General features: G+C 44.9%; 1 protein-coding gene across 3 annotated transcripts in view; it reads left to right on the top strand.

Annotated features, from left to right (window-relative positions):
- st6gal2a (ST6 beta-galactosamide alpha-2,6-sialyltranferase 2a) overlaps positions 1–12,966 on the top strand; it is a 166,952-nt gene that overhangs the window by 47,101 nt on the left and 106,885 nt on the right. For all 3 annotated transcript variants that reach the window (XR_005051374.1, XM_036975117.1, XM_036975116.1), the window contains exon 2: positions 6,920–8,034. Coding sequence is in view for 2 of the 3 variants with exons in the window: in XM_036975117.1 (XP_036831012.1) it covers positions 7,014–8,034 (1,021 nt within the window). In the remaining variant the exon portion in view is untranslated. The remainder of the gene's footprint in view (positions 1–6,919; positions 8,035–12,966) is intronic.

The raw sequence follows: 12,966 nt of genomic DNA, 5'->3' as shown, positions 1-12,966 counted from the left end.
ATGTTAAACTTTTTGAAATGTTTTCCTCATACAGTATTTGGGACCAAGTTCAAGCAAACGACAACCTTTTATATATTGATGCTTATATACAGAAAAGATGCTTCAGTAATCATTCATACACATAATATATAGCATACATCATACTATATAAAGGCTGGCAAAATGATTATTTGATGATTATACAATATTTGGTAAAGACCACATTTATGGACCTTTTATATCGCCCTTGATGACTTTGCTCATAAATTAATTGTGAAACATCTATGTAGGGCACATGAATGCCCTATTAAGCATTTGTACCTTGGTTTGTTTGAAGTGTGACCCAATTTGGTCAATTATTTCCCCCCTTTCTCATTCTCCACATACGGTAAAAAACAGTTATTTGTGTTTGACAACGGTGATTGAAGTGTGTGCTTTGCATGTCGGTGGAAGTTCCAACGGAATAATTTACAGCGATGTAATTTACAGTTTCCCATCATTGTGTTTGCCTGCTAGAGCAGTAGCAGCATGATCTTCCACACAACACGGCTGCCGATAGTAACAGATTCTGGCTAATCATTGAGCCTTCCAAAAATAATTGTATTTCTAGAGCAGAGACAGAGTTCTACTCCTTAGGTTCTACTCCGTATGTGTGAAGTTGACCTGACTGCTAGGGTCAGTCAATCAGTTCACTGCAGTGATGTGCTGCAGCAGTATTGGAAGGCCAGACAGTGACGTGTGGAGTTGTAGCAGTTAGGTTGATGGAACACCATGGTGGCTTCATAACACCCAGCAGGGTACAAGCCCTAGGGTTCTGGCCCGCTCTGGGGTGAGGATGGGGCAATGAGGCGGGGTGGTACAGCAGAAGTGGAAGTTGTGTGTGACCATGCTTGAGTGGGTTTAGCAGGAGAATGTGTCCTTGTAAATACACTAAATGAGTATATTTGAGTTAATTCGGCTATTTCAGCCACACCCGTTGCTGACAGCTGTATAAAATCGAACACACAGCCATGCGATCTCCATAGACAAACATTGACAGTAGAATGGCCCGTCCTGAAGACCTCAGTGACTTTCAACCTGGCACCGTCATAGGATGCCACCTTTCCAACAAGTCAGTTCGTCAAATTTCTGCCCAGCTAGAGCTGTCCCGGTCAACTGTAAGTGCTGTTATTGTGAAGTGGAAACAACAACAGCTCCTGGTAGGCCACACAAGCTCATAGAACTGGGTGCTGAAGCGTGTAGCGTGTAAAAATCTGAATGCCAAGCGTCGGCTGTAGTGGTGTAAAACTCGCCGCCATTGGAATCTGGAGCAGTGGAAACGTGTTCTCTGGAGTGATGAATCACCATATTGCAGTCCGAAGGACAAATCTGGGATTGGCAGATGCAAGGAAAACGGTACCTGTCCGAATGCATAAAGTTTGGTGGAGGAGGAAAAACTTGACTGGCTTGCACAGAGCCCTGACCTCAACTCCATCGAACACCTTTGGGATGACTTGGAACGCCGACTGCGAGCCAGGCCTAATCGCCCAACATCAGCGTCCTTGTCTCATCGCGCACTAGCGCCTCTTGTGGCGGGCCGGGCGCAGTGTACGCTAACCAGGTCGCCTGGTTTCCGGGTAGGAGGCGCACTGTGTTAAGAAGCAGTGCGGCTTGGTTGGGTTGTGTTTCGGAGGACGCATGACTTTCGACCTTCGTCTCTCCCGAGCCCGTACGGGAGTTGTAGCGATGAGACAAGATAGTAAATACTAACAATTGGATACCACGATATTGGGGAGAAAAGGGGGTAAAAAAAATAAAAGTTTGGACACACCTACTCATTCCAGGATCATTTGTAGTATTTTCTGCATTGGAAAATAATAGTGAAAACCTCAAAACTATGAAATAACACATATGGAATCATGTAGTAACCAAAAAAGTGTTAAACAAATCAAAATATATTTTAGATTTGAGATTCTTCAAATAACCACCCTTTGTCTTGACAGCTTTGCATAATCTGTATTTAACTAATTATGTAACTTCTGAAGGTAATTGGTTGCACCAGATCTTATTGATGGGCTTCAAAGCAAAGGGGGTGAATACATATGCACGCTCCACTTTTCCGTTTTTTATTTTTTTTAATTATTTCAAATTAATTTTTCATTTCACTTCACCAATTTGGACAATTTGTATGTCCATTACATTCAAAATCCATTTAAATTACAGGTTGTAATGAAACAAAATAGGAAAAACGCCAAGGGGCGTGAATACTTTTGCAAGGCACTGTATGAGAGAGAGAGAACACTGATTCACAAAATACAAGGAAATAAAAAAAAGTGTGTACACACTACATGACCAAAAGTGTGTGGACATCGGCTCGTCGAACATCTCATTCCAAAATCCTAGGCATTAATATGGAGTTGGTCCTCCCCTTTGCTGCTATAAGAGCCTCCACTCTTTTTTTGTTCCTTGTATTTCATATTCCACGGTGTGTGTACCTTTTCCTCTCTGTCCTCCCTTGGGCCCCACCCTACCTCCTGACTCAGTGTAGCCCAGGGTCAGCGTTTTCTTCTTGGCTTCTCTGTGTGGCCTGGTGTGGGAGGTCTGGACAACCACAGGGGCTCCCCAGAGATCGCTACTTCCCAGTTTGGAGCTCCTTCCCTGGGCTTGGCCACTACAGGGTCAGCCCTCAGGGCCAGATGAACCATAATTAGGGGAGATACCTCTCAGGATTAGTTCTTTCCTGCCCTCTCATAGTTTCCCTGTCTCCAGAGATGTGTTCCAACAATACAGGCCCAAAACATATTAGAAAGGGCTGTAGAACGGTTGATTTATTATTACTCTGTGTGTGTGTGCTTGTGTATTGTACCAGAATTTCACATCATAGTCAGATCATCCACAGTATACTGTACCCACTCACAACCCCACTTTTGCGCAGCTGATGCTGGCTATTTAGTTGGGAATTAAAGGGAAAGCACCCTATTGGAAGGAGAAGCACTGAGACGGTTCAGAAAAATTCAGGGCCGTCACAACGTATGTATGGAGTGCTCCAAGTTGAAAAATAATGTATATTAATATTAAAATTTAAGCAACGGTTATGAATGAACGTCCCTAATGACCAGCCTTTATAGATGATTGATCTACAAGGACTGTCACGACTCCCGCCGAAGTTGGCTCCTCTCCTTGTTCGAGCGGTGCTCGGCGGTCGACGTCACCGGTCCTCTAGCCATCGCCGCTCCACCTTTCATTTTCCATTTGTTTTGTCTTGTTTTTCCGCACACCTGTTTTACATCCCCTCATCACTCTACGTGTATATTATCCTCTGTTCCCCCCCATGTCTGTGTGTGTAATTGTTCGTTACGTGTCATGTGTGACGCTTCATGCTGGTTTTTCGCCGGGTCTTGTTTGGAACCCGTGGTATTGTATGCTGTACATTATTTGTGTGATAAGTGCGCTATTCGCTTTTGCCTTTGTCGGGAGTGGCGTTACGCAGTTGCTTCTGACTGTTTTCCGTCTGCCAAATAAAGTGTGCCTGTTCACTCATCTCTGCTCTCCTGCACCTGACTCCAGTTCACTAGTTGCGCACACTGTTGACAAGGACTGTCACTGGCCACTAAGTTTTGTACATTTCTTAAAGCAAAGGTTCCCCTTTCTAACTTCTGCTAACCCTAACGGCTTAACCTTTTCACCCGAACTGTAATGTTGTTCACTGTAGATAGTTATTGGTAACAAACTAACACAAACTCATGTGTGATGTCTCTCCGCTAATTAGTACCTTTTATTTCCCAGTGCCCCATTTTCTTTTGGAAGACACATGGACTGTAATACATTTATTTACATTTTTATGAAATGTTTTATTTATTCAGGGTGGGTCACCATTGAGACCAGGGTTTCATTTGCCAGGGAGCCCTGTGAACATACCATAAATACAACAAGATTCATCAAAACAAAAACAGAGTTACACATGGAGTAAACAATTAACAAGTCAATAACACAGTAGATAAAAAATAGTCTATATACATTGTGTGCAAAAGGCATGAGGAGGTAGGCGAATAATTACAATTTAGCAGATTAACACTGGAGTGATAAATGATCAGATGGTCATGTGCAGGTAGAGATACTGGTGTGCAAAAGAGCAGAAAAGTAAATAAATAAAAACAGTATGGGGATGAGGTAGGTAAATTGGGTGGGCTATTTACCGATGGACTATGTACAGCTGCAGCGATCGGTTAGCTGCTCAGATAGCAGATGTTTAAAGTTGGTGAGGGAGATAAAAGTCTCCAACTTCAACGATTTTTGCAATTCGTTCCAGTCACAGGCAGCAGAGAACTGGAAGGAAAGGCGGCCAAATGAGGTGTTGGCTTTAGGGATGATCAGTGAGATACACCTGCTGGAGCGCGTGCTATGGGTGGGTGTTGCCATCGTGACCAGTGAACTGAGATAAGGCGGAGCTTTACCTAGCATGGACTTGTAGATGACCTGGAACCAGTGGGTCTGGCGACGAATATCTAGCGAGGGCCAGCCGACTAGAGCATACATGTCGCAGTGGTGGGTGGTATAAGGTGCTTTAGTAACAAAACGGATGGCACTGTGATGTAATGCATCCAGTTTGCTGAGTAGAGTATTGGAAGCTATTTTGTAGATGACATCGCCGAAGTCGAGGATTGGCAGGATAGTCAGTTTTACTAGGGTAAGTTTGGCGGCGTGAGTGAAGGAGGCTTTGTTGCGAAATAGAAAGCCGATTCTAGATTTGATTTTGGATTGGAGATGTTTGATATGAGTCTGGAAGGAGAGTTTACAGTCTAGCCAGACACCTATATTCTAGGTCGGAACCGTCCAAGGTGGTGATGCTAGTCGGGCGTGCGGGTGCGGGCAACAAACGGTTGAAAAGCATGCATTTGTTTTTACTAGCATTTAAGAGCAGTTGGAGGCCATGGAAGGTGTGTTGTATGGCATTGAAGCTCGTTTGGAGGTTAGTTAGCACAGTGTCCAAGGAAGGGCCAGAAGTATACAGAATGGTGTCGTCTGCGTGGAGGTTTATCAGGGAATCGCCCGCAGCAAGAGCGACATCATTGATATATACAGAGAGAGAAAAGAGTCGGATCGAGAATTGAACCCTGTGGTACCCCCATAGAGACTGCCAGAGGTCCAGACAAGTTGCCAGAAAGTGGTCTCTTTGGGTATGTCTCTATAAGCTATAATCTAGCCACTCAGATTTTTGCCCATTCTTCAAGGCAGAACTGCTCCAGCTCCTTCAAGTTGGATGGGTTCCGCTGGTGTACAGCAATCTTTAAGTCATACCACAGATTCTCAATTGGATTGAGGTCTGGGCTTTGACTAGGCCATTCCAAGACATTTAAATGTTTCCCCTTCAACCACTCAAGTGTTACTTTAGCAGTATGCTTAGGGTTATTGTCCTGCTCGAAAGTGAACCTCCACCCCAGTCTCAAATCTCTGGAAGACTGAAACAGGTTTCTCTCAAGAATTTCCCTGTATTTAGCACCATCCATCATTCCTTCAATTCTGACCAGTTTCCCAGTACCTACCAATGGAAACCCCCCCTCATGGTGCTGCCAACACCGTGCTTCACTGTGGGGATGGTGTTCTCGGGGTGATGAGAGGTGTTGGGTTTGCGCCAGACATAGCGTTTTCCTTGATGTCCAAAAGGGGGAGAAAAATCAGATCTGACAAGAGTACCTTCTTTCATATGTTTGGGGGTCTCCCACATGCCTTTTGGCGAAGCGCAAACGTGTTTGCTTATTTTCTTCTTTAAACAATGGCTTTTTTTCTGGCTACTCTTTCGTAAAGCCCAGCTCTGTGGAGTGTACGGCTTAAAGTGGTCCTATGGACAGATACTCCATTCTCCGCTGTGGAACATTGCAGCTCCTTCAGGGTTATCTTTGGTCTCTTTGTTGCCTCTGATTAATACCCTCCTTGCCTGGTCCATGAGTTTTGGTAGGCGGCCCTCTCTTGGCAGGTTTGTTGCGGTGCCATAATCTTTCAATTTTTTTATAATTTTAATGATGCTCTGTGGGATGTTCAAAGTTTCTGATATGTTTTTATAACCCATCCCTGATCTGTACCTCTCCACAACTTTGTCCCTGACCTTTTTGGAGAGCTCCTTGGTCTTCATGGTGCCACTTGCTTGGTAGTGCCCCTTGCTTAGTGGTGTTGCAGAATCTGGGGCCTTTTAGAACAGGTGTGTGTATATATACTGAAATCATGTGACAGGTCATGTGACACTTAGAAGGCACACAGGTGGAGTTTATTTAACTAATTATTTGACTTCTGAAGATAATTGGTTGCACCAGATCTTATTTAGGGGCTTCATAGCAAATCGGGTGAATACAAGTGCACGCATTTTTAACAAAATAGGAAAAACTCCAAGGGCGATGAATACTTTTGGGCGATGAATACTTTTGCAAGGCACTGTAAAATAGATTGTTCAGTGTGTTTAAAGTTGAGGCGAATTCGTTCAGTTATCAAATGAGGCTGAAAGATATCAGCATATCAGAAACTGACTTTAACTAATCCAGATTAATATCACCCAAAATGTATCTTTCAGATTCACCAAGTTAGATAGCAAGTCAGACAATTGGCGAAGAGCACATGTTGAAAATGTAAGTTGTCTTTTGTAAATCTGACGACACCTTCACCTCTGCCAGATCTATAACCAGCCAGAGACACGTCAGTATCCGGCACAGTCTTCTTTAGCCAAGTTTCAGATATTACCAGAATTTCCACGTTTGTTTGAGAAGCCCAAATTATATATAGGGGCACCAGATGGTATAGGGGCACCAGGTGAGGTAAGTCAAGGAAAAGACAATAAGATACACACACACACACACACACCCCAATACCAATACATCTGAAAAGACTGGGGATTTATTTTAATCAAAGTCAAAACATTCAGGTCCACTTAAGGTGAAGACTAACTGTCACCTTTGACCTCTCACCTCTGCAGGCCCTCCTGTTGTCCTCTCTGCTGTGTCCTGGCTTCTGACTGCTGATTGGAGCTGGCCTGGTGTGCGTATAGGTGTGTGAGAGATTGTAAGGAGATGAAGTCCAGTATGCGTCAGTGGCGGAGGCTGCTGTTGGTGGGCATGTTGGCGTGGGCCCTCCTCTTCCTGGCTCTGCTCTCCTACTTCCTGGATACCCCTGTGTACAACGAGCCCCTGACCTCCGCCAGCTCCTCGCTCTCCCAGCACCCCGACACACGGCGCCTGGCCTCCATCCAAGGCGCCTCCCACCAGCAGCACCGCTCCATCATGGGCTCCCAGCCCGAACCCACCTACAACACCTTTACCACAGAATATCCCGACCAAGACCCTAACCATTACCCAGACTCCGAGCCTAGCTCCTCCTCCACCACCCCTGAGCCTGGCCTGGAGCTGAGCTACGGGACCAGCCAAGAGACGGAGGGGGGCAGCCGCCAGCAGCAGGATTACCTGGACGCCCAGACCCTGGCTGCCTGGTCCTCCTCTAGCACGGAGAACGTGGGTTCCCACTCCGACCTAACAGTAACTCGAAACAGTGAGAGACCTGCCTGGACCGCCTCCGCCGGCCGGGGGCCCAACCGAACCACACGCAGGTCCTCACGTGAGGATGAGGAGGGGTTAGAGACGAACAAAAGCCACAAGAGGTGGATCATGGTGGGGGATCATGGGGGGGAGAGGCGAGGAAAAGAAGAGGATGGTTTAGAGGAGGACTACTCCTCCAAGTCTGCCTCACTGGTGCAGCGACTCTGGCGGGGAAAAGTGTCCTCTGGGATGCTGTCCCCGCGACTGCAGCGCGCCAAGCGGGACTACCTGAGTGCCAACAAGCACCACGTATCCTATAAAGGAGGCCGGCGAGCTGCTCAGAGCTCCAGGGAACTACTGTGTGAGCTGAAGGACCAGGCCCGGCTGAGGACGCTGGACGGGTCTGAGCAGCCTTTCTCTTCACTGGGCTGGGCCCACTTGGTACCGCGCTTGACCCTGGAGCAGCTCTACAGACAAGGGGGCCAGAGAGGCTTTAGGAGCTGTGCTGTGGTGACCTCTGCTGGGGCTATTTTGCACTCAGGCCTGGGGAAGGAGATCGGTGAGTGGAGGGTAGAGGGGTCAGGGAGGGGAGGGAAAAGAGGTAGAGGGGAGCAGAGGAGGGGGAGAGAGAAGGGAGGGAAAGAAAGAGATCAAAGGTAGGGTGATGGAGGGATGCTGGTTAAATGGGGAGGCAGGGTGATGGAGGGATGCAGGTTAAATGGGGAGGCATGGTGATGGAGGGATGCAGGTTAAATGGGGAGGCAGGGTGATGGAGGGATGCAGGTTAAATGGGGAGGCAGGGTGATGGAGGGATGCAGGTTAAATGGGGAGGCAGGGTGATGGAGGGATGCAGGGTGATGGAGGGATGCAGGTTAAATGGGGAGGCAGGGTGATGGAGGGATGAAGGTTAAATGGGGAAGCAGGGTGATGGAGGGATGCAGGTTAAATGGGGAGGCAGGGTGATGGAGGGATGCAGGTTAAATGGGATTAAGGGCTTGAAGAGAGAACTGGGAAACTTTTATCGGTACAGGAGATTAAAAAACAACAACTCTGTTTTCCCTTTACCCAATAGTTAAATACAGGTTAAATAACATGTTTTAAAATAATACCCTAATGAATAATACCCTATGTGTTGTGACTGTGTTGTGACTGTGTTGTGACTGTGTTGTGACTGTGTTGTGACTGTGTTGTGACTGTGTTGTGACTGTGCTGTGACTGTGCTGTGAATGTGCTGTGACTGTGTGTCAGTGTGAAATACATCATTGATCCTGATCAACTTTCTCGGTGACAACCCTGTCTCTGTGGCAGTCTGTCCGTAGGAGGGGAGAATGATGACTCTTTACGCCGTGACATCCACAGCATTGATTGGAAAGTCAAATTGTCATGTCACTCTATCGACTTCCCCATTCGCCTCTAGCATAGTATTAGTTTATTGTAGCAGAGAGAGACGTTTTGGCTTGGGCTCTATACTGTCTCTCACACACTGAGTAGCAGACATCTGTCACCCTGTAGTAACAATCTCTGTGATTGGCTGAAAGGGCTTTGATGAGTTAGTTTGGAGATCCTCTATAGACTTTTAGAATACTTTGGCCGACTGCATTGCATTATCTGTGTGTGTTTGTGTGTTCTGTTCTCTGTGTTGGAGGCTGTATGGTGCACGGGGAGAGTGTGAACTCAGGGACAGATGGCTCACTTTGGGGGGGAAAAGCAACTGGTAACAAATCAAGTTCGTTCACATCACCCATGTAGATTAGGGATGCAAATTTTGGTACATTTTGCTGCCGACTAACTGACCCTCATTAACCAGTCAACAAACTGTATTATTTTTTCAAAATGTTAAATGACATGACCAACAGAAAATACTATCAGAGATCTGTATATAATGACGAGATTCTTATGTTTCCGCCATTACAATGGAAGCCGGCCCAAGGCGAGAAGGCCCAAAATAAGCCCATAGAAACGCATTGGACTTATTTTGGACAGATTTTGGCGAGAGTGTAACCTCTCGCTTTGCCTTTTCCTCTTTGATACTATGCATGCTTACAAGGACAGGACATTTTTCATTAAGAGCTTAATGGAGACATTCGACAATGGCAATCCTATCGTCTCACAGAGATTATCGTCTCACAGTCAAAAGGCGTTAACCTATTATTGAACATGCAACTCCTGTAATGAAGCAGTAAAGAAAACGTATTTTCAAATATTTTCCCAAATGCAATTCACTGAAAATATCCAGTTCTAAACTGCGGTCCTAATGCGAGCAGTTCCCTATGTGACAGAGATTAAAATATCCAGTTCTAAGCTGCGGTCCTAATGCGAGCAGTTCCCTATGTGACAGAGATTAAAATATCCAGTTCTAAACTGCGGTCCTAATGCGAGCAGTTCCCTATGTGACAGAGATTAAAATATCCAGTTCTAAACTGCGGTCCTAATGCGAGCAGTTCCCTATGTGACAGAGATTAAAATATCCAGTTCTAAACTGCGGTCCTAATGCGAGCAGTTCCCTATGTGACAGAGATTAAAATATCCAGTTCTAAACTGCGGTCCTAATGCGAGCAGTTCCCTATGTGACAGAGATTAAAATATCCAGTTCTAAACTGCGGTCCTAATGCGAGCAGTTCCCTATGTGACAGAGATTAAAATATCCAGTTCTAAACTGCGGTCCTAATGCGAGCAGTTCCCTATGTGACAGAGATTAAAATATCCAGTTCTAAACTGCGGTCCTAATGCGAGCAGTTCCCTATGTGACAGAGATTAAAATATCCAGTTCTAAGCTGCGGTCCTAATGCGAGCAGTTCCCTATGTGACAGAGATTAAAATATCAGTTCTAAACTGCGGTCCTAATGCGAGCAGTTCCCTATGTGACAGAGATTAAAATATCCAGTTCTAAACTGCGGTCCTAATGCGAGCAGTTCCCTATGTGACAGAGATTAAAATATCCAGTTCTAAACTGCGGTCCTAATGCGAGCAGTTCCCTATGTGACAGAGATTAAAATATCCAGTTCTAAGCTGCGGTCCTAATGCGAGCAGTTCCCTATGTGACAGAGATTAAAATATCAGTTCTAAACTGCGGTCCTAATGCGAGCAGTTCCCTATGTGACAGAGATTAAAATATCCAGTTCTAAACTGCGGTCCTAATGCGAGCAGTTCCCTATGTGACAGAGATTAAAATATCCAGTTCTAAACTGCGGTCCTAATGCGAGCAGTTCCCTATGTGACAGAGATTAAAATATCCAGTTCTAAACTGCGGTCCTAATGCGAGCAGTTCCCTATGTGACAGAGATTAAAATATCCAGTTCTAAACTGCGGTCCTAATGCGAGCAGTTCCCTATGTGACAGAGATTAAAATATCCAGTTCTAAACTGCGGTCCTAATGCGAGCAGTTCCCTATGTGACAGAGATTAAAATATCCAGTTCTAAACTGCGGTCCTAATGCGAGCAGTTCCCTATGTGACAGAGATTAAAATATCCAGTTCTAAGCTGCGGTCCTAATGCGAGCAGTTCCCTATGTGACAGAGATTAAAATATCAGTTCTAAACTGCGGTCCTAATGCGAGCAGTTCCCTATGTGACAGAGATTAAAATATCCAGTTCTAAACTGCGGTCCTAATGCGAGCAGTTCCCTATGTGACAGAGATTAAAATATCCAGTTCTAAACTGCGGTCCTAATGCGAGCAGTTCCCTATGTGACAGAGATTAAAATATCCAGTTCTAAACTGCGGTCCTAATGCGAGCAGTTCCCTATGTGACAGAGATTAAAATATCCAGTTCTAAACTGCGGTCCTAATGCGAGCAGTTCCCTATGTGACAGAGATTAAAATATCCAGTTCTAAACTGCGGTCCTAATGCGAGCAGTTCCCTATGTGACAGAGATTAAAATATCCAGTTCTAAACTGCGGTCCTAATGCGAGCAGTTCCCTATGTGACAGAGATTAAAATATCCAGTTCTAAGCTGCGGTCCTAATGCGAGCAGTTCCCTATGTGACAGAGATTAAAATATCAGTTCTAAACTGCGGTCCTAATGCGAGCAGTTCCCTATGTGACAGAGATTAAAATATCAGTTCTAAACTGCGGTCCTAATGCGAGCAGTTCCCTATGTGACAGAGATTAAAATATCCAGTTCTAAACTGCGGTCCTAATGCGAGCAGTTCCCTATGTGACAGAGATTAAAATATCAGTTCTAAACTGCGGTCCTAATGCGAGCAGTTCCCTATGTGACAGAGATTAAAATATCCAGTTCTAAACTGCGGTCCTAATGCGAGCAGTTCCCTATGTGACAGAGATTAAAATATCAGTTCTAAACTGCGGTCCTAATGCGAGCAGTTCCCTATGTGACAGAGATTAAAATATCAGTTCTAAACTGCGGTCCTAATGCGAGCAGTTCCCTATGTGACAGAGATTAAAATATCAGTTCGAAATTTAGAAAGAGGGGGAATCTAATAGACCCCTTTCTGTGTTTGCAAACATTGCCGCAAGAGGACAATACACTCATGTTGATGGCAGAACTCGGGGGAGTTCTTATACAGTGCATTTGTAAAGTATTCAGAACCCTTTACTTTTCCCACATTTTGTTACACTACAACCTTATTATAAAATGGATTAAATAAACATTTTTCCTCATCAATCTACACACAATACTCCATAATGACAAAGGGAAAACAGTTTTTTTTTACATTTTTGAAAATATATATATATATATATTTTTTAAATACCTTATTTACATACGTATTAAAACCCGTTGCTATGGGATTTGAAATTGAGCTCAGGTGCATCCTGCGTCCATTGATCATTCTTGAGATAATTCTAAAACTTGATTGGAGTCCACAAAAACCAAGCCATGTGATCAAAGGAATTGTCCTTCAGGATTGTATCGAGGCACAGATCTGGGGAAGGGTAAGGAACAATGTCTGCAGCATTGAAGGTCCCAAAGAACACAGTGACTTCCATCATTCTTCAATGCAAGAAGTTTGGAATCACCTAGACTCTTCTTAGAGCTGGCTGCCCGGCAGAACTGAGCAATCGGGGGAGAAGGGCTTTGGTCAGGGACGTGACCAAGAACCCAATGGTCACTCTGACAGAGTCCAGAGTTCCTTTGTGGAGATGGGAGAACCTTCCAGAAGGACAACCATTTCTGCAGCACTCCACCAATCAGGCCTTTATGGTAGAGTGGCCAGACGGAAGCCACTCCTCAGTTATATTGTTTTGGCTGGGGGCAATATTGAGGAGCTTGGATGAATAAGGTGCCCAGATTTAAACTGTCTGCTTCTCAGGCCCAGTTCCTAATATATGCATATTATTAGTAGATTTGGATAGAAAACACTAGTTTCTAAAACTATTTGAATGATGTCTGTGAGTATAACATAACTCATATGGCAGGCAAAAACCTGAGAAGAAATATAACCAGGAAGTGGGAAATCTGAGGTTTGTAGTTTTCCAACTCATTCCCTATCGAATGCACAGTGTCTATGGGGTCAAATTGCGCTTCCTAAGGC

The sequence above is a fragment of the Oncorhynchus mykiss genome, chromosome 3 (assembly GCF_013265735.2).
Source record: "Oncorhynchus mykiss isolate Arlee chromosome 3, USDA_OmykA_1.1, whole genome shotgun sequence".
NCBI lineage: Eukaryota > Metazoa > Chordata > Actinopteri > Salmoniformes > Salmonidae > Oncorhynchus > Oncorhynchus mykiss.
This window is presented reverse-complemented; position numbering and strand designations above follow the sequence as displayed.